This window comes from Falco rusticolus, chromosome 9 (assembly GCF_015220075.1).
Source record: "Falco rusticolus isolate bFalRus1 chromosome 9, bFalRus1.pri, whole genome shotgun sequence".
In the NCBI taxonomy this organism is placed as follows: Eukaryota; Metazoa; Chordata; class Aves; order Falconiformes; family Falconidae; genus Falco; species Falco rusticolus.
In genome coordinates, this window is record NC_051195.1 from 42,815,634 (window position 1) to 42,837,475 (window position 21,842).

The 21,842-nt window shown below is 51.6% G+C and overlaps 1 protein-coding gene across 1 annotated transcript in view; it reads left to right on the forward strand.

The window, feature by feature from the left end:
* Positions 1-21,842, forward strand: part of ASTN2 (astrotactin 2) — a 353,959-nt gene that overhangs the window by 108,909 nt on the left and 223,208 nt on the right. The window contains exons 4-5 of the mRNA XM_037399819.1: positions 1,439-1,588; positions 9,753-9,860. Coding sequence (XP_037255716.1) covers positions 1,439-1,588; positions 9,753-9,860 — 258 coding nt within the window. The remainder of the gene's footprint in view (positions 1-1,438; positions 1,589-9,752; positions 9,861-21,842) is intronic.

Consider the following 21,842-nt stretch of genomic DNA (forward strand, 5'->3'; position numbering starts at 1 on the left):
ACAAAAGCACCCTGGGGTGGTCTAAAGCCTCTCAACCCTGGGAGGCCAAGGACATCACCTTTGGGATTTGGGGAAAAGGAAGGGGGAGCTGCTTCATGGGCTGGTGTGGCGCTGCCTGCAGCATGGCTGGCTGGCAGAGTCATCTGCTGCAGCCTCCACATTTAAGTTAAATCTTTGGCCAGGATTACAAATACCATGCCCTGCATGGCCAGCCAGCTTCTCATTTTGCACTAAAATGGCCCCTGCACCGTGCTGTGAAGGGAGTTAGAGCCTGTGGTCCACAGCTGTTATGCACCCTGAGCTTGGGTGCCCAAGGAGCTCCATACGGACGTGATGTGTCTCTGGACACGGGAGGTGCAGTCTGATGTGTCAGCCTATAGCTCCTGGCAGGCTGGGGGGCTCCAAGGTGCTCACTTATCCCTTATCCGAAAGGGATGTGCGGTAGCTCTAGACATGGCACGGGCATGCTGCGGGAGCTAAGCGGAGGGACTCTGTGACTCTCGAAATGGAGACAGGACAGAGGTTATGTTCTGCTAATGAGTTTATTCAAGGAGCTGACAGCAACCAAACTCTTTATTAAACCTGGGAGACCTCTGTGGCCTACATAAGAACAAACCTTTTGATCCTGATTTTCACCTTTGCTCTTTGTGAGTGGTTCCATGATTTCCTGTCACTGCCCGTTGTGTGTGTGGGTGGTGACTTTCATAGAACAAATCTGGGTTTTTGTTCGGTGCTTTTTTTTTTCTTCCATTACTGGATAGGGGCTGTGTGAGAGCAAGGAGGGGAGTTGCTTAAATATCAGCAAGCTGTGATGTGCCATGGGATATTGCAGCAAGCTGTTTCCTGAGCTCAGGTGCTGCTGCCCAGCATGTGAGTGCAGCTGCTGGAAGACCCCAAGGATTCCTTCTACAGCTCAGAACATGCCCAGCCCGGCTGTACATCATTCGCCTGGCTCCTACCCCAGTCTTGCCCATCGCTCCATAATCCCAGACTTGCCTGCTGGGGAGTACCCGACCCTGCAAAAGGCTGCCAAGCCTGGGGTTCGACTCTGAGCTCCCAGGGCAGAGTTAAACCTGACCCAAAGCCGGCTCAGTGCCGGGGGAGTTCCTGTGTGTTTGAACCCTTCAGGCTGTGACTTGGATAAGGGCATGACGCTTCCAAGTGCCCTGTGTGCACATGGAGGAAGAGGCAAGAGATAATCCAAAATGCTGGAAAGCAGCATGAAAAAAATGCGATTTCTGTAAACTCACAATTTTCTGTGGCTTTGGTAAAACTTGGCAAGGGCTGGGTGGGTCCTTATGGGTGACTTTGGAGGGTCTTGGCCCAGGACTCTGCTCCAGCTCACACTGTCCTCTGTGAGAAGGGGTTGTATGTGTGGGCAGTGGGGACATGGTGGCCTGGTCCTCTTTTAACCACAGTCCCTTTGCCGGTGTTGCAGCTCCCGAGGTGACGCAGGAGACGGTGGAGTCCCTGATGCAGAAGTTCAAGGAGAGCTTCCGCACCAACACACCCATTGAGATCGGGCAGCTCCAGCCCGCGCTGCGCAGCACGTCCGTGGGGAGACGGAAACGCCGGAGCCGGCCCCGAGGTAGGCTGCCACGGTCACCGGCTGCTCCTCCGGTGCCCTGGGTTTGGCCATGTCTGGAGAGGTTTGGCTGGGGAGGAAGGCAGGGGCTCCTCACCCTCACTGCTGAGTCTGGGGACCCCAGAGCTTTTCTGTGATGAGGTAAAGAGGGGCAAACCCCACACGGCATCCTCTGGATGGTCTGGTGGAGGTCCTGGGGAGTGGTGTCACCTCATATCCCACCAAGGATTTATCCAGATCTGCTGTAAGCCCTGCTGCCAGCTGGCCCGGCTGACTGAGGTTTTGTGGGATGGAAATACGGTTTCTTGGCAAGTGTTTATTTCAGAGAAAGGGGTGAAGTTAATTTTGGCTGTAACTCACATCACTGGGACCTCTCTTCTTTCCACTTTCCCAGTGCTTAGGCTTTTTTGGACTTTTTTTTTAGGGGCCATGCAGAGGGTGGGAGCAGCATCCATGGCTTTGAAGGCTGTACCGTGCAAAAGCGTGCTGGGGGCTCCTGAGTATTATTTGTAGCCTTGATGGCTGTTGCCAGGTACACCGGAGCAACAGGAGGAGGTTGGCTGGAACAGCCCTGTGAGCAGGATTTGGTCCTGGTATTGCCTGTCAGCAAGGGGAACTGCCACCTCGTGTTGCTGTTGCTGCTTAGGAGGGCAGTGGCTGTGGCTTCAGCGGTGAGTGCTGAGGCTGTGCGGAGGGTGTGGGTCCAGAACCCCAGCTGGGGGGGGAGGAGGTGTCAGGGTTCCTCCAGGGATGATGGGCAGAAGGGTCCCTTACCCATGGTCTGCCCAGTGCACTGTGGGTCTTTGTGGCAGTGCTGGGAACTGGGAAGCAATGACTTTTCTTTCTGTTTACTGTTGGTTTTGTTTTTCATTTATTTATGAGTATGAAATGCAATCTTTTATTCCGGATACATTTTCCTGCAATACAGGCCTGGAGAGGGCTTTTTTTATTATAGCTCTGCCCATAAATTATTCACTTAGTGTGAAGAAAATGTTCTGACTCTTTAACTGGTTTAAATTATTTGGTTTGTTTTCTAGTAGTTATTCAAATACGTATATCTGGATTTTAGTGTGCATGTGTGTGGGTACTTTGAGGTCCACAGTGGCTGCCTAGAGAAGTTTTCACGATTCCCTGCTCCAGTCTCTTTTTTTTCTTATTTGTTTGGGTTTTGGTTTGGTTTCTTTTTTCATGTGTGTATGTTTTGTTTCACTTTTGAACAGCCTGAAGGTAAGAGGCCTTTTGGTCACTAATGGTGGAAGTCAATTAATCCTTGCAGCCAAGCTTAGGAGGTGACACGGCTGCAGGCAGAGCCTCTGGCTGCATGGGAACCAAGTGTGGTGCCAAGCCAGCCCAGCTTGACCCCGTCTCTGGGGACGTGCACCCTCCATCTCCCCGGGCTGGGGCTCCCCTGACTCCCTGCAAATCCCCATCTGCACCAGTGTGCCCCAGGGCAGTGGGAGGTCTTCCCCACCCTCACCCCATCACCCCTGAGCCCCAGGATCTCCCTGCCCATCACTGGCCGTGGGAATATCAGTGTGTACCGGGACAAGAAAGCCTTTGCTTGCTCTTTGTTTCTGCCCAGACTTGTGCCTCCTCAACACAAGGGCTGGAGACCAGCCTGTGCCCAACACCTACTTGGGGCGAGGAGCCGAATGTCCCCTCTGGCTGCTGTGCCTCAGGAACCCGCTCGTGGTGCTCAGCGCAGTCGCCCTCCCTCTCTCCCTGCCACGACTGCCGGTACAGGCAGTCCTCAGCCAGACCCGTGTTACAGAAAGCAAATCAAATTATGTCCCTCGGGACTCCTGTGCTGCTCCCAGCAGGGATGGGACCCCCTAGGAGCCAGAGCGTCCCATAAATCTTCGCCGTCGTCGTGCTGTGCTGGGGGCTGTCTGCCGGGGTGTTGGGTGTGCAGCCCCACACCGGGCAAACTCTCGAATGCCGGGTTGTGGGGCGGGGGAAGGATGCGGGTGAGGGGAGGTGATGGGGAGGAGCTGGGCACCAGCACCTTGCGCTGCTCTGGTCCTGAGCTGGTTGCAATGGTCCCAAAGCTGCTGCAGGATAGGTGGGGATGTCTCGCTGCACACCTATGCTGCAGGGCTCAGCTCTGGTAGAAGTGAAGAGGGTGGCTGGAAGGGAAGGGCCCAGGTTAGCTGGGAAGGTGCTGTTGTGGTGGTTCCCTTGTCTGCACCAGGAGCAGAATGGGTCCCCACGGTGCTGGTGCCCAACCTACTGTGGTTTCCTTGGGTCTCTGTTCCTCCCAGCAGCTCATCCACGAATGGCTGCATGTGCCATCAGAGATGGTGGGGAGCTGTGTCTGCTCTCAGTTGCCCAAGGCATAATGTACCCCACGGGCTTCAGGAGGGGAATGTAACTTTGAGAGTGTCCACCTGTGGCATGCCCTAGAAAAAAGATTTTAAGATCTCAATCATTAGAAATCAGTCTCAATCATTATAAGGTCTCAATCATCAGAGCAGCCCCCAAAAGAAAGCCAGTTGCAGTGTCTCCAGTGCAGATCTCACTCCCCACAGCCTCATCCCATCCTCTTTTCCTTTGAATTTAAATTTCTTTTCACTTGTGAAAGCTGTGGCTGGGTGCTGCTGCTGAGGCCACATGCACACCTTTCCCTGCACCTCTCCTGTGCTGGAGGTCTTGTTTTTACAGCCCGCAGTTAATTGTCCCTCCAGCGGGCAAGTGGTTGGAGTGCTATGAAACATTAAGGTTAAACGATGATATCACAACTCACAATGTTTGCATTTTACATCCATTTGCAAACACAAACCCTTCGCCTCATTAATCTTTTGCAATCCGTGGGATTTTTTTTCCTCCCCCTAATGAAATTGTCCGTTTGGGATGCATTTATTTCCTTCTAACAGCCGCGTGACAGTTCTGCTGATGGAGTTTGCATCCAACTTTGTTACTGGGTAGTGACACGTCAGGCTGACGGATGCATGTGTGTAATTATTTTCTCGCAGTTCGATTTAATTAATGCTTAACCTCATCAGAGCCCTACAGCTGGAGCGCTCTCCTGGCAGGAATCGCGCACAGCAAAAGGATTTCCTCCTTTATAGAAAGGCTCCAAAAGGGCTCCAAGTGCTGCTCTCACAGAAGGACGGGATAAACCAAACCAGAAAACAAACAGCCTGATGCCCCAGCCCAACAAAATCAAATCTGGGATAAGCTTTGCCTTGCTTCGCTTCCCTGCACTAAGTGCATTTAAACTGTTGCCTATTGCTTGTCATTAAATCTGATTCTGCACTAAGTGTTTCTAACAGCTCTGGGAAAGGTCGTATTTTACTGAGATCGACTTTAAAAAAAAAAAACAAACCCGACAACAAAACCATACCACCCTCTCCATTTACAGTACCATATAACTTTATTTTGTCTAATGCTTTTTTCATACAAACTTTCTCCCAAAACACTTTTATCGAGTGAAGCGCATTTAGAGTTTATAAATAATAGAGGGAGAGTGAGGATGATAAAAGCTGAGGTGCAGGAGGGCTGGAAGGAGGGTATCTCCGCTGAGGGCTGGCAGTGCAGGAGGGAAGGATGCTGTGTTCAGCAGGGTCTAGGTTTCCTGGTTCCCAAAATGCAGCCAGGCTGGTACCCAGAGCATCCCATCCTGGCTGTATCAGAACGGGGGCTAGAACCGGGAAGCGATGCCTTGGGAAGGGTGAGGCAGCCGTGCAGGAACCGAGGATGTGGGTTTGGCCGATGGACCACCCTGTGTGCCCACCCCACAGGCTGGGTGGGATGTTGGGGTGGGGGGCTGGGAGGTGTCCCTGGGGGAGGTTGGTTCGCGCAGAGAGGGGGTCTGGTGCCCTCTCCTGGGGCAGGCCTTTAAAAGCACCCTGGCTTGGAGAATAAACGAGCCATTAACGGGGCCTTTTGCCTGAGGTGGGATGTGCTGTTTATCAAGGCTGCAGCTTCCTGTGTTTTAGAAGGTTTTGGCTGTGCCATACGTTACCCAAAGTTACCCTGGGGAGGAGAGCCATGGCTCGGCAGGGCTTGCTCATGGTCCCTGCTTTTGCCAAGACACCGCTGCCTCCCATCTCGCCCCATCCATCTATCCCGCGGTGCCCATGGAGCATTGCATTGTACTGGTGAGGCTTGTTTTGGGGTTCAGCCAGGAGCTTTTGCCTCATCTGAGTCGAAGCATCACATCCAGCTCCTTGAGTTGGTCCTTGGTGAAAATAAAACCCTTCGCAGCTGTGCAAAGGCTGCCATCTGGGATCAGTGTGATCCCAGTTTTCCATGGTGGGAGCTGAGGGGCTGTCACTTGGTATTTGCGCCACCTGCCCCGGTGCGCGTTTTTGGGCATAGGCAGAAGGAAAAGGGAAGATCGATGAGGAGGAAGAATTTTCGTCAGCTGAAGCCATGTGTGTGCGTGCGTACACCTGCTGCAGTGACAAACCAGAGCAAAGCGTTTCATTTGTAAAGGGCTTCTTTATCTTTTTTTGTGTTGACTGGATACATTTCAAAAGAAAACATTTGTGTATTTTTTTTTTTTTTTGCCTTCCTAAAACTGCATCTAATTTATCTTTCTCTGGCCACGTTTGGGTTTTCAGTTGACTGGTGCACTTTTCAGGGGTAAATTAATTAAACTGAAAATTTCCACTTTAGCTAATTGTATAGCATTGCATCACCCTGCCATCCCCTGGTGCACAGACCTTGCTGCAGTGCTGGGGAGGGGTCCCCTCATCTTATTCTTACTGGGAAGCCTGGCAGCAGAGGGGCTTCTTGAACACCCAGGAGACTGTGTTGCATGAGGCAAGCGAGTGTGGAGGTGGAGTGAATCAAAGCCAGTCAAGCAGGGAGGTCATAGGTCTTTAATGCTGTGGTGTATACAGGGTTTGGCCCTTTTTCTGGAGGGGAGTGGTGCAGAAAAATCCTTTTGCATTGGCAGTGGGGCTGTGGCTGTGGGGCAGAGGCATGCACGGACACAAGTGTCACCCAGGGTGGCACCACTGGGAACAAATATGAGCCACCCCTTCTATTATAACGTGCAGCTTGGAGGGATTAAGTATCTGCAGTCAACCTGGTCTCACACAGGAGTTATCCAAGTAGCTCCTGTTATTTATTTCTTTATTTTAACTCAGTTTTGATTCGTTTTGCATCCACAGTTGTTTCTCCGAGACACTCTGTAATCCCCTGGCTTTGGGGAAGGGATTTAAAATGTCAGGATTATGTTTTTTCCCCCCCTCTTTTTAATGACAAAACCACACCTTTAAAAAATATGCATGGCTTTAGTTAACAAAAGGTCTTTGGGGATGACAGAGTCTCTAATTCCTGAATTTTATTTCCTTAGTCCCCATTTAGCATTAACATTACCATCTTTAATTACACCATAACAAGAGGTGTTTGCCTTGGCACCCCGCCTTGCTCCCCCCTAAGTTAATGTCGTGCTCAAAAACGAGCGCCCTGCCCTGGCACGTGGCTGAGCTGAGATCTATTTGAATGGATTAGCGAGCTTGTAAATCCGCAAACAGGATTAGAAACGAGACATCTTCCTTGAGCTCCCCCTCCTCGCACACACCTCTGCCTCCTGCCCCACCTCAGGGGCGCAGGTGAGGAAGGAGAGCTTTAGTTTTTGTCAAATCTAAAGAGCAGGAGTAAACTGGATGTAAGGGGAGGGTAGCTCCTTGGGGGGGCTGCTGCAGAGAGTTGCTGGCACATTACAGGTACCCAGCGCTGTGAAGTTGCTGTTTCCCTGTCCTCTGTCTTTTAAGCATCTTATTCTGCTCTGCAATCGGTTGTGGCAATTAAGATCTTTTTTTCTGCTATTTGGTGTTTTTCTCCATCTTTTTAAAGAGAAAAGGGGTGCTGACCAGGCAGGACTGCTTGGCTTTAATTGGGTGCTCTCCCTGTGCACCCCCATCAGCAGCTGCACGCGGGTGCTCTCTGCTGGGAGTATCCTCAGCCCCACCCTGAGCATCCTTGGCCCAGCCACAAGCATCCTCAGCCTCATGCCCTGGTGAGCAGCCTGCCACTGAGGCCAGCCACTGGAGCTGGTGCAGAAAGTGATGTCCCAAGCACAAGCATCTCACAGGGATGCTTCAGCAAGATTTTGGGGCCAATTAAACATGAAATCAGGTTCACAGTGGGATCAGTTGAGATTAGTGCTCCTGCATCCTACAGGCTGCCTCGGCTGGGCTCTGGGACCCCCAAAACCACTGCCAAGATGCGTTCTAGCATCCTTGATATCACGAAGGGGTAGAAGCGCATCCCTTGCAGCCAGTTCCCTGCCCCAGACGCGTGTTTCCAGGCTGACCTCTGCCACTGCATGTTGGGTCAGAGGAGACGTTTCCGCTGCGGGCTGGGGACCTGCGCCGGGTCTCCCGACTCCTGTATTTATACATCCTGCGCAGTGCTGGGTAATCAGAAAATGCAATATCGCTGTCACCAGCTCTCCGAAGACATCCAGCCTGAGTAATTTAACATGTCAGCGCCATCCATCACGGAGACGCAGCCGGCAAACAAACGCAGAGCGGCCGGAGGGGGCTGGGACTGTGACTGGTGGAGTGGCTGCTGCCTGAACCAGCTGCCTGCTCTGGCTGCCTGGTCACCTCGGTGGGGTGCAAGAGTGGAGAGAGCACCAGATCCCTCCTCTGTCCACCCCTGGCCATCTGCCTCACAGAAGGGACCAGGTCTAGCTTATGGGAAGGTGGCAGAAGGATGTGGTATGTTCTGCCTGCGCGGGCAGCGGCTAGGTCCCTCACCGGGGCAGGGGAGATGGCTCTGCTGAGCCCTTGGGGGAACTCCCCCCATAGCTGATGTCTGGCGCCTGGACCTGGGCACTGCCGGCAGCAGAAGAGCCCAGGGTAGCCCCTCTTCGGTGATGGAAGGGGATGTGCAGCAGAGCCGCAGCCCTGGCTGGTTGCCCGAGGGCCAGCATTAGAAGCCCAGGTTAATTAAGTTTTTCCTCACTGATGTGAATAAGCCTTATTGGTTTTACCACCCAGTCCCTGGGTGTGGGTATATCACAACATCGGATGTTTGCTGTGGTGTGGGGGGCTGAAGAGGGACTGACAACGGGTTATGGTTTGGGGTGCGAGGCTGTAAAACCCCCACACCCCATGTCCAAGCACTAAATGCTGCTGTGTGCAAGCACTGACCCCTCCTGCTGCTGTCACAAGCAAAGGAGCTGCTGCAGCCTCTGCCTGCCCCCCATTGAGCCCCCCCGAGGGCACTGTACAGCCAGGTCGGGGCATGGATGGGGTAGAAGCCACGTGCCGAACTCCTGGCGTCCCTCTGGCTCCTGCCAGCCACCTCTCGTTGTGGTGATTAAGGATTTCAGAGGGCAGAAGGCACCACTCGTTTTCTGTTCTCCTGCCAAGAAGTGAGGAAATTGTGCTTCTGCCTAGAATAAAGGATTTTTTAAAAACAGTAAAATATTTTAATGGCAGATTAAAGGGCCACTGTTGGCCCCCATAGGCCTCTTTGCTTTAAACTCTTCATGGACTGAAGGGCTTCTGCCAGTTAGGCTGGGTTGCTTTTAAGCGTCCGTCAGTCCTTGGTGGGTGCAGCAGCTGAAGCGAGCCAGGCTCTGCTGGCATCCCACCCCATCCCCAGCTCGGGGAGGGAGATGCCGGATAAACCGGGCCAGCCCTGCTCCTTGCCATGGCTGCCGTACCAGCCGCTGCAGGGACGCGTGCTGCTGCCCATCACGGTGAGCTGGGGGAGCAGATGGGCCAAAGTGGGTGCTGAGGGAGAGAAGTCGGAGCTTTGCCATGCAGCAGGGTCCCAGGTGCTGTGTTCCCCCTGCACTGATTGTCTCTGCTGGGCTTGCTTCGGAGCAAACCCTAAAATTTGCTGTACTTCACCATGTAGCTGTCCTTGAGGAAAGCAGCTTCTACACTCAGAGATTTTTTTCTGTAAGTGTACATTGCAATACATTTGTAAAATACATTCCTGGGGATAGAAAGCAGCTTACATTCACATTGCAATTGGCACTATGGGGTCTTGATTCTTGACTAGGGCAATAAGGAACCAGTGAAATCATGTGTGGCCAAAGTCCTTGGTTGCTTCGGATGACCCCAAACAGAGTACCTGGGCCAGGAGCTGTGGGTGCCGGCCAAACCCGGCAGCTCTGCCAAGGAGCTTCCAGCTCCTCCTCACTGCCATGTATCCCAGCTGACAGGGCTGATTTTTTCCTCTCTGTTGCTTGCAGGTGGCATCGGGTTTGGACGTGCCAAAGGAAACTCTGGCTCAGAGGCGGACGATGAAACCCAGCTAACCTTCTACACTGAGCAGTATCGGAGCCGGAGACGAAGTAAAGGTACAAAATGACATAGGCACTGGGGTCTAAAAGGAAAGAACTGGTTGAGCACCTTTCCATGGGTGGTGCTGTCTGATACTGTATAATCTAGATAAGGCCAGACTGTATTGGTAAGGACATCCCAAGATGTGCTGTGTGTGTGATGCAGCACCATGCTGGAGCTAGAAATAGCGTTTCCTGGTGCTGTTGCTGAGGTTCTGGGTTTCTTTGATCTTTTTTAGTATCAGTTACATTACACATGCCCTGGCATTTCCCTAAAGTTGCACTGGTGGGTGGTGACTGTGTCCACCACCGTCCTGGTGCCTGTGTAGGGATGTCACCTTGGCAATTCCTTGCTCCAAACTCCTGTTTTCTGCCCTTTATTTCCCATACAAAGCACCCATCAGACAGAAATTTCCCAGCCTTCCTCTTGGCACAAAGGCAATTAAAAGGAACAAATTCAAAATGAGGTCTGGGGCAGGGATTTGTAGACCGGAGTCCCTTCAGGCTTTTTTTGTGACTTAGAAGAACTGAGAAACTGAAATATCATTCGCAGTTTGAAATTAGCGTCCACATCTCCTCCGGCCACATCACTCTGGATGGCTTTTGTTTGGGACCCTCGGACCAAGTGTTTTGACGGAGGACAAGGGCGAGCCTTGCTGCTGCTGCATTTGAAAAATCACTGTCAGGAAATAGCTATATTGGGAAGCAATTTAAAAATTCCACAGTGGGTCTGCTCCTTCCATTTGTTTTCCGTATTAAGCCAGGCATCAGCAGAGTGCAGCATGCCAGATAGATGCCTGCGCCCACCGCCGCAAACGCGGCCCCATTTGTTTCAATGATTAGGCATTCCAATAAATGCTTGCAATGTGTTTATTTGAATGTGAAATTACCTCAACACCTCTGATCAGCCTGATGATTGCACATGGGAATAAACACACATATGCAAAGGGGTGTATTGCATTTATTCCTGCCAAAGAGCAGGGCATTCAATTTTTTGTTTCCTTTTCCATGTGTTTTAGAACCATGAGAAATTCTCACTGAGTTTAAAATGAGCTTTTGATGAAAAAGCAGGGATAGAATTCATGAGTTAAAGTTACTTGTAGTAGTACGAACATAGCTGTGTTAAGGGGAAAATGGTGTGCAAGAGAAGGAAGAAATTGGTTGTGTTGCAAACAGGGACAAAAGAAATGGTCCCGAAAAGTTGCTGGTGCAGGAGGAAAATTTCCTAAGTGCTGCAGTAGTTTTTTCAATGAGTTATTCTGAAATACTGGGCTGGGTGTGAAGGTCCTTGGGTACTTCAGAAAAATCACTGAAGTCTGGGTTTTCTCAGTTACCTCCAGGGAAGGGGGAGGCATGCGCTAGGTGTAGAAAACTGTTTTGATGAAAAGCAGATAAATCTTTGCGTTCCTGCTGCCTTGACGCCATTCCCTGAGAGGTCAAGTGCTCTGTCAGTCTCTCGAAGCACGCTTGTGCTGGATGCTGGGTACAAAGATATTCTTATTGACATATAAGCTGGCTTTGGGTTGTTTGTTTAAGCTTCCTTGTAGGGCAAATATAAAGGAATAGATAAATGGGAAGGATTCCTTTTTTTTTCCTTTGAATAAGCTGTTGTTCACCTGTGCAGCTTTGATGACTGGGTTTGAAGGGGATTCGGGAGGAAGAGCTGCCTCGCACGGTTGTGCGGAGCTGGCTGTTAGATCTATGTTTGAGTTTCTGTGTTTGAGTGATGCTGCGAGAACCCGGTTTGTTCATGTTCGGTGGTGGCTAACCAAGGGGATTGTCTTGCATAAAGTCCCCATTGTATTTCCCCTCCTGTCTAGCTAAGTTTTGCCATCGCTGCGTCCTTGAAAGGAATTTTCCATTATCCTTTGATTGACTCTTCTCTCCCTTGTGGAAGGAAAGCAATAGCTTAGTGGGAAGTCACAGTGCTAAACTCATAATTACAAGTTCGGCAAAGATCCATAATTGGACGAGATCGTAACTCTAATAGAGAAGGATGCATCGTCAGATACAGTTAATTCTTACAGTGATGTTCTTGTATCAATTTCGCCATGGTTGTGTGTCATTGCAGGAGCCATGAGATAGATATCAGGTCCGAGGAGAGAGATTCCTCCAAGTTTCTCTCCTCAGATTAGGTTCTGCAGGATTGAGTCTAATTACTGATACTGTCAAGGCGTTGATCCCAGCTGATGCGATGGGAAGTTTCCACTTAGGTGGCATGTAGCTTTGGTTTGACTTTGAGCTTTGTTGGAGCCAGCTGGTTTAAGTGGTCATGGGCTTTGTTTATCTTCTGTAGAAGGAAGACTGCAGGTTTCGTAGTCCCTTGGCAAGGTATATTAGAGGGACATTCCCATAGGTAAATACTGAGTGAGTGAGAGCTTGCTCTGGTAGCTCAGGAGCAGCAGACCTCGTCATGCCTGGTTTTCAGTTCTGGAATACACGGATAAGTGAATGATCAGTCTGGGTACAGAGGCAGGGATGGCTGAGGCATCACCTTCTGTGGTCCCAGTGTATTGCGCCGTGCATCTTCCCAGCTTCTAGGTTTGTGGGATCCCTTTGTGTTCCTGTCTTTGGAAAGTCTCCAGAGAAGTTAGAGGCGGGGAGAACATAAGAAATCATGCAGAGGAGACTTTCCTGTGGAGTCTTGGTTCCTTGTCTGGTGTTGTTGGGCTCAGTCCCATCTCTGGGATTTGTGCTGGGAGAAGCAGCACTGGTCACCAGTGTCTCTGGGGAGCTGGCTCATGCCCAGAAGTGCTCTGTTCATACCCGTCTGCAGTGAGGCACCCCTTTTCTTCACCACAGCTCTGTGCCCAGGCCAGCTCTCCACCACCTACTTTCTGATGGATCAGTGTGACTTCTGCTCTGGATGGCAGTGCTGATGGCAGGGCTGGAGTGCATTCCCAAGGGAGCTGCCATTTGGACTTCATGTCCTGCTTTTACAAGTGGACATTTTTTTACTCATCCTGAGTAAGGCTGTCAGGCCACATGGAGGTGGGAGGGACCCTCAGCTGGGGCCAGCAATGTCTGGTTTGCCCTTCCTCAAGATTTTCCGGGAATTAGAATATTCTTGCAAGCTGTTTGCTACAGGTTTGTGCAGTTCAGGGCTCTGCTTGCTGTGGGGGCTGGCTCTCCCCTTTTCCCACTCCCCTGGGAGAACTGGGAAGCACGGGAACCTCTTCGCATGCCAGCTGTGGTACATGGATGTCTCTTGTCTCCAGGGCTGTCAGTCACCTCACATTTCACCAGCGCTGAGGTCTCTGTGAGAGGTAACCTGCCAGTGTTGTAGGGATGCTAATCCACACCCCTAGCTGCCCATCACGGGTGATATCAAGCTTTGATACTTTGTTCCTCTCTTCTTCTGAGCAGCATGGGATGTGTTCAGTCAGGTCCCCCTCTGAGTTCAAGAGGAAAATATTAGCAGCAAAAAAAACCCCCAAACCAGGGAGGCAGAGCCCATGACAAACCTTGCTTGCATCGTGCATCGCTCCTGCTCCATCCCCCTTGCTCTGGTGTGGTGTTTGCTTCCTGCCCAGCAAAACATATTCAGCTCCGGGTCTGAGTTGCAGCCCCCCACTCCCCAGGTCGCATGCCGTGCCTGCCCAATGGCTACTCAAATGGGGGAAAAGTGGGGAGGAGTGTGTGTGTGTGGATAAAAGAATGGGCATTGTAACTCCAAAGGCCGTACCAGGCTCCCTGCTGGCCCCCACGCTCTGTGCTGGCTCATCAAGGTCTCTGTGAGTTTAACGAGCCCCGCTGGCTCACTGGTGGGGAGGGGGGGCATGAACAAGCCTCCCCCACCTCCGTCTGCTTTCTTGGGCCCTGGCACAGCTGCTCTGTAACACAGAAACGTTCCTGCTCTTTTAAAACCTCTTCCAGGAGAAGGTCTCTAAGGGTTAAACGAAGAGTAAATAAGCATCACATCCAGTCTGCAGAGCAGATGCTGTTGCAGCTTCCTGGGTTAAGGGAAACTGAGGCAGGAAAAGTGCCGGTGTCGTACGGAGACCCTGTGAGGGGCTGAACATCCCGACCCCACTCATCTTGGAGATCTGGAGAGCCTCTTGCCCCTCCTGCAGCCTGGCTGCTGTCTGCAGCCCTGGGACCTGCCAGGGGTCCCCGCAGCTGCTGGTGAGCCACTGGGACTGGGGCTGATCTTGCTCCCCCCGCTCAGGCAGAAAGGTCAGGCACAGAGAGTTGCTGGAAACCTGGATACATAGTGGAGCGCTGGGTGCAAGCACGAAGCGATGCTGTTGGTACCATGGTGGCTGAGATGTGCTGGAGGGCCCCCGGCACCCTGACCCAGCTGGGATCTCCCGTTGAATGTCCTCAGCTGGTGGCTGCTCTTCAGGCAGGCTCTGGTACCTGCTTCAGCCTCACCCAGACCACCCCGAGCCGGCTCCTCCACACTCGGCTCCGGGATTGTTTCATCCTTCTGGGCATCACCTTTGTTGCAGCGTGTTAAAAGAGGAGAGGGGAAACATCCTGTGCCGTTTTCATGCATCAGTTTTCTTCAGGTGGTACCTTCCCACCCCAGCAACCTGCTGCCATCCCAGGAGAGCTCCCCAGCGCCTCAGAGAAGGGAGGGTGTGGTTTTGGGATCATCCTTGGCCGAGGTCTCCATGAACAAGGCACCCAGCTGTTTCCATAGCATGCAGTGATGGTTTAGACAAATTAGCAGAGTCCAATTATGTACCTTGGATTGGTGTCAGCAGCAAGTGTGTGCATGTGTGTGTGTGCCTTGCTGGCTGGTGAAGTCTTCTGAGAGCTGTTAGAGAAATGAGAAGCTGAGCTTTGATCTGCCTCTGTATTTGGTGTTTAAAACAAGGCCTTTTATACGGGAATATTAGGTATTCGGAGTCTGTTACATATGAGGAAGCTTTGCTTTGATCCTCGCCTGTCTCCGGAGGCAGCAGACACTTATTATTTCATGGGGAACTAAACGAAATGCAGAATGAAATTTGGGTACCGTTCTCCGTGCTCTGCTGGTGCCCCTGGCCCTGCCGGGGCTGAGCGAATGCCGTGGGCAGCATGTCGCCCCGTCCCTGCTGTGCTCCTCAGGGAATCACCCTGCCGTGTCTGCACCAGCTTCAGCTCGCTGTGCCGGCAGCTTTCAAATTGGGGGAGATGCTGTCAGGAATCAAACAGGAGACAAAAGGCAATAAAGCAAACATGTTGATTTGGGTTGCTTACAGTAGTAAGAGGGAATAATAGGTCTGTCCATGCCCGGTGCTGCCTGAATGTGCTTGGGGATCCTTCTCCCTCCCTGCAGGCACTGGCAGCCCTGTGCTGGCTCAGCTGCTGCCCATCCCCTGCTTGTGTGGTCGGTTAGTCCATGGTACAGCCGGCTGTGCCCCAGCCCCTGCAGCGTGGGCTTCTCTGGGAAGGGGACACAGAGCCACTGGCTGCAGGGACACACGGACAGGCCAGTGCTGGTGTCTGGCGCACACCCAGCTGGGTTGTGGCATGTGGAGCTGTGCTGCTCATTGCAAGGCCAGGGTGGAGCATCCCAGAGGGGACAGCTGGGGTCCCATGCAACCTAGACTCCCCAGATCTCTGGGGCTGAGATACCTATGTGCTAAAAGTCTCCTCTTTACCTCCCAGAGCATCAGAGTGCATCCACCCCGCAGGCTGCAGCCCGTGCCCAGACCACTGCAGTGCCCCAGGGCAGTGGTGCAGAGGAGGGATGCTGTTAACTTCCAACCCTTCTCAGCTCTCCAAAGCTCCGTCATGGATGCTGGTTTTTCCAGCGAGCCAACAAACGTGGTGCTTTTGCCTGATGGCTTATTTTGCTCACAGAGCAAGCAGGCACTGCATCAGCACATAAAACCCACGCGGAGCCCCTCTCCATCCCTGTTGGATGCTGTCTGTCCAGCAAAGTTGTGTTGGTGTTGTTCCAGCAGCATCTTTGGTCCTGTAAGTCCCCCGTGGCTGTAGGTGTGAGGCTGCACACACGCTCCTGCCTGTGTCAGGGGTACTGAGCTTTGGGGGAGAGGGAAGCTGGGGAAGGTGGTTGCAAAGCCAGAGCAGAGGGGTCTGCAATTAAAGCCATCCTAGAGCCGCAGCAGCCACAGGCTGTTTAACTTCGTCGGACTGTGCTAGAGATAACGGCTTTTACATCTGTTCCTGGAGGCAGTGTGGGTCTTTCTATTTATTTATTTATTTTTTGATTGTATCTGATACAGCCTCAGCAAGTAATTGAGTGTTTGAGAGTGAAAAATTATCTCTCCGGCTTGGCCCTTATCTTGACAGCAAAGCAGCACTTTTAATTTAATTTTGTTCAGAGCATGTGGGTAACAAATTTCACTAATCGCTCTGCTGTCGCCCTCCGCATGGTAACGAGCCTCTTGTTTCCCAGGAAGCGGAACATAAACACGGTGCTGGATGCAGGCGGGAGGAAGGCGAGGGTTACTGCTGGCTGGAAAATGAAGACGAGTTTTGGTGCCGGTGCTTGGCGCGCCTGACACGATGGATTTATCTCCTGGATGGAGCAGGAGGAGGAGTGGGAGGAGGCAGAGAGTGGTGGATGTCACGCTGTGCTGATGAAGCTCGTCCTTGTGCGGTGCTTGGCATCAGGGGAAACTGAGGCACGGAGGGGATGTGCCCCAGCCCCAGGGAACTGTTGCAGAGCAGAGATTTTTAGTCTCACCCTGTTGGGTTAGTTTGCATCTATTCCAAAAATAATGGAGGGAGGGAAAAGATGAAAGATGTTTCGGTGCTTTTGGTTGGGTTTGGGTTGGTTTTTGGTGGTGGTTTTTTGTTTTTTTTTTTTTTTTTTTTTTTTTTTTTTTTTTTAAAGCGTCTGGCTTTGTAGGTCCCAGCCCAGATCCCAGGCAGCAGCCTGGCTCTGTCTGCGATGGGAGAGCTTGGGTGGGCAGCGTGGTGGAGGTCCAGCAGTGATGGGCGGCTTGCCAGGCACTGAGGCATCTCCTGCCAGGTCCTGAGCCCTCCCAGGCAGCCTGGCCTCCATCCCTGCTTTTTCCCAGTCTCTGAAATCAATTCAGCTGTCTGACCAGCCCTTCGCTCACCCAGCACAGTCCTCCCTGGGCTGTGACTCAACACGAGCTATTTCATAGATAATGATTACTTCTTTTTCTCTTCTTTTTCCTGTAGGAATAATGTTTTCGTTACACTGTATTGAAAATTGCTTTACCTCCTCCTTAAATTGAAGCCTTCCACTCAGATTTGCCTTTGTGTTTGTATATTGTAAAATTGGGACTCATTTGGAGTTTAAAACAAAAAAAAGATCACACCTTAATTCCAGGAGAAGTATTTCCATTGATTTGTGTGAAAGAAAATTCCAGTGCAGGCAATCTCTGCCTTTAAATATGTAACTGTTTCTTTAATGTGATTTTATCTCAACCGATTCAGCACCAAGAACATGAAAGCAAAACTGACTTCATTGATTTTAATTGTCCATGCCCAGAGAAATGCAAAAAATCTAACAGTGCCGGGAGAACAAACTGGGTTTGCACAAATGCTTCCTTCCCCCTTTGCTGTGCCGGGGGAGGTCTGAGACGTGCGGGCAGGAGACTCTGCCCGTGGTGGCCAGGGCTGGAGGTGGTGACCCTGGAGGTGATGGAGCTGGTGGGTCAGCAATGACCAACATCTCAACCTGTGCCACCTTGGCCATCTCTGTTTCACCCCTTCCCTCTGCTGCCCCTTCCTTGCCCAGCCTTCAGGGCTTTTCCTTTCCCTCCACTTCCCCCCTTACTCTTCCTCCTCAATCCTGATTGAAATTTGCTGGTGTTGTCTCCCTGCAAGCTGCAGACACAGTGTTTTAGAGCAAATGGGGAGCACCACTGGCAACTGTATAAATAGGAAGTAAATACATTTATTCAGTACATGAGGCATTAAGACTCCAGGAGCACATAAAGAGCTGAGGCTCAGGCTGCTGGAGGAGTGTGAGAGCTCGCCGGGGCGAGTGCTGCAGGCTGTGATGCATGCCAGAGCTCAGCCGCAGAGCCCTTCACCTCGCCATCAGGTCCGGCAGCCTGACCCCAACCTTCTGCAGTGGCTGTGCCCCCCGCCCAGCATACTCCTCTCCCTGACCCATGCCTCAGGGCTGCCTCTTCTGTAGCCCCCCCTGCCATACCTGGGGACACCTCGGCTAATTGCTAGTGGGTAATTCATAAATGGGTAATCCATATGTGAACATTAAAACATAAATGTTCATAAAAAAATTAATCAGTATTAATCTTATTCAGCATGTGCTTAGCAAGATCAAATCCTCTATAAATCCAGAAGTGTCTGATCTCACTCTTCTGCTGCACAATGCAGCCGTCTTTCCTCTTCGCTTCCCCTCCCCACCCGTCCCTTCTCGTGTGCACCCTCTCTGCCTTCTTGGAGGTGAGAGGAGCTTCCCTGGGGTCTCCCCCAGCATGGGGGGAGCAAAGCTGCTGCTTCGGGGCTGATCCCCATCCTGTTGACTCTGGGGATGAGGCTGAGACAGCCCCGTGCCCAAGCCCTGGTCCAGATCCTGACTGTAGATGTGAGCACCTTCACTTGGGATTTCTTCAAGGCAGCGATGGAGAAGGTGCCTGCTCAAGGAGGGGCTGAGACCAGGCATTGTAGAGAGGACACATAATGAAGCGCCTGCTCAGGCTCTCACCCAGCTGCTCAGATGCTGCTTGTGGGGGGTCATTGCATCAACATCCATCCCCTTCTGAGGGAAGTGGCTCTGGGGCAGGGTGGTCCATGAAGGCTTTGCGGGGACCATGGTGCACAAGAGCTGTGTCTGGATGGAAGGAGGATATCCTATCCCGTCCTATCCCATCCCATGTGTCAGGCGTGCTGGAGAAAGAGGGCCCATCCTCATGTGGGGGGTGGGGGTGGGGCTGGTGCTGGGAGGGGAGGGGAGATGGGCAGTGCTGCTCCTTGTCACAGGGGTGCTCCGTGGCCAAAGCTGCCTGCAACACCACTGCTCATCTTAATTGGCATTTGATTTGAGTCAACATGATCTCCCACTTGTAAAACACCTTGAGATGTTTCTGTGTGTGAGGGTGTCCTGGAAACGCTGTCGTACTGTATTAATGAGCCTCTGCTGGAACATCAGGGAGGATCATTAGGAGCGCCCAAATCCTCTAACAAGCCAGCAACATTGGCATGCATGGGGAGCGGCGCAGGGATGCTGGGGATGCGAGGCAGGCTGCAGCGGGCTCGCTGCTCCGCGGGGGTGCTGTGGGTGCTGCTCACCCCACGCCGGGTGCTTCTGCATGCAGCACGGCACGGCGGCCGGGCGCTGGCAGCTGCGCCACACGTTGCTAAGCAGTTCAGGCACTTGCTGTTCTCCCGCCCAGTTTCCCCAGCCCCGTCTTCCTCGGGTGATAGAAATACATTTTAATATCCGAGTAGCCGCGAAACATTCTGTATTATGCTATTATCTCCGGGGGGGTGGGGAAGATTGCAAAGCACTTGCCGTTTAACACCCACATATGGCTAACACCATGGGCTGTGTGCTGATAAAGATGGGGTAATTAAAGTTTATTTTTTTTATAGACTAATCTCCCAAGCATGTATTTATGAGCCTGATTTAGAAACATCATATTACCAAGAGCATGGGATATTTGTGTTGCTCGTAAATCCGTATGTGTTCTGAACATACCTCCCCCCCCCCCCCCCCCAAATTTAGGCAGTAATGCCAATATTAAAAAGAAACGAGCTCAGAGTTTTGTTGCTGTCGTCCCCTCCCCCCTTCCCCCCTTGTCCTTTAGGTGAGCAAAGGAAAGTATACAAAGCAGGGAGTAATTAACTGCACAAGGAAATGATATTTCAAAGGAGACACGGTGCATTTGGAGGGGCTGTTTGCAGAGTGTTTACACCAGTGGTTTTGAATTTATCTTCATCTTGCAGCAGGTGCAAATTCTTCAGGGGAATGTGGCGCTTTGCAAGTGGTTTCTGAGCTGTCTGCGGAGGGGACCGCTGTCTTCTCCAGGAGGCTGGAGCTGGGCTAGTTGGCACGGGTGTTAAAGGAGAGAAAAAAAAAAATAATCTTGGGTGGGAAAGGTGGTAGTGGCAGGAACCCCTCTGACCACAGTCCTGGCTGCTTCTCTTGTCTTCCAGTTAAATTAAGCTGCTGTTAATTGGATCATTAGCAGGAAGCATCTGCGCTAAAATGGAGCAGTTTGCCTTTCCTTTCTACTTCTCTCCTTTGCTCTCACAGGCTGGGGGAAGAAGTTACTTCTCCCCAGTCAGAAAGAAAGTAATTTCTTCTTATTCTTCATCCCCATTGTGTGTCCTTGCTGCTGCTCTGCTCACTGCTCTGCCCGCTGCTCAGGCACAGGCTCCCTGGGTCTGCCGCCCCCCCCCCCCCCCCCCCCCCCCCCCCCGGACCATCACTTTCCCCCCAGAACAGACTGGCTGAGCGCTTGGGCACCCACTCACTCTGTTGCAACCATCCAAAACACAACAGAAATTGGTTTAAAGGTATAGAGAAGTCATTTCAATATATAAAAGATTTATTAGGGCAGAGGAATCTGGGGAGTGAGTTTGGTCTTGGCCATGCCTGCTTCCCATCTGCCTCTTGGGTTTTTTGGACCCCACAAGATCCAAGCAAAGACTTGTGCTGGTTACTGAGGCTCTCGGGGCTTCTGAGTCCCATCAGCCATCCAGGGAGGTCTTGAAATCCCTCTCAAGCTTCCTCCTCTTCATAAAGCAGGTTGATACCAGCTTTGTTTGCTGGACCTGAGTTTGCAAATCTGCACTGTAAACACCTCCCTGAAAGTCTGGAGATGACGTGGAGGGAAAGAGTGAGCCTCAGCCACACAGAGCTCGTTTGCAGTGTTGTGGTTTATGTGGTGCTGCCGGTGTTAGTGAGCTGGGTTTGGATCCCCTCCCTGGGCCAAGGGTGGGATGGATCATTTTTGTCTCACCTCTTGAACAGGAGCATGAAGCTCTGGTGAACCCGCTGGGGTTGGTTTTGTTAGCAGTGGCTTGCTAAGAACACATTTGCTTCTGGTTTTAGAGGCCTGGCATGAAGCTGTTTATCTCCAGATGGGCGTTTAAATGCAGCACAGAAGTGCTTCTGCTGGAGCATCAGTGGTCTGAAGAGCAGGCAATGGGATGGAAAACAGGAGCTGTGTCCCTTTATTTAAAGAACAAGGGAAGGATCTGCTTTTCCAGCAGCCTCCCTTCATACTTGGCAACAAACTGCCCATGAGCAATAAAAAGCTGAGCTGGAAATCCAATTTCTGCTCAAGCAGAAGACCTGTTGTTTTGGTTCAGTTGGTCAAAGCCAATGTCAGGCGGTTCTAGAGGTCAATAATTAGCGCCATGGTGGAAACAAGCGGGGTGCAGGAGGCAGGGGAGCAGGGAAGGTAGTTAAAGGAGACTTGTAGCACATTGTCCCTTTCCTTGGACAGCCAAGCTCAAGCTCATTGAGCTGTAATGGGCTTTTTGCTCTTTCAAGCTCCTGTGCCCCTCTCAGTCATGGGGAAAGAAGCAGCCACATGGACTGATGGGGGTGGGAGCTCCCAGATTCTAATTCCTGCAGCTTCGCATCCACAGCAGGATGGTGAAAGCTGCCATCGTACCTGTGATTCAGGCTCTTTGTGAAAAGGGGATAATACTTGTCTAACTTGTAAGGGATTTGCGATTTAATGTTTGCAAAGCACTTTAAGACCCTGGATTGAAAGGTGATTTATAATGGTAAAATCCAGTGTTCTGTGGTCTATTGTATATTTGGCCACGTCCACTTATCCTAATGGAGGCTTTTTCCCTTTTTTTCCCCCGCCCCTCTTTTTCCTTTTTGTGTTCGTGTAGTAACTTCAAGGCAACGCAGGGTTTGTGCAGGCACAGTATGCCCAGTGAGAGGCTGAGTTTGCCTCCCGAGGAGGTGCTAACTTATGCAGATGATATGAATACAGATTGGGAAGAAAAAATCGGGATTGCAAGGTGAAGGGCACACGAGATAGGCAATAAAGCTGTGAAAAAGGGGTAGGAAGGCTGTTTAGATGATGCATGCATAAGGAAAGTAAAAGATGCTTCATAAATAATCTATCTGCATAC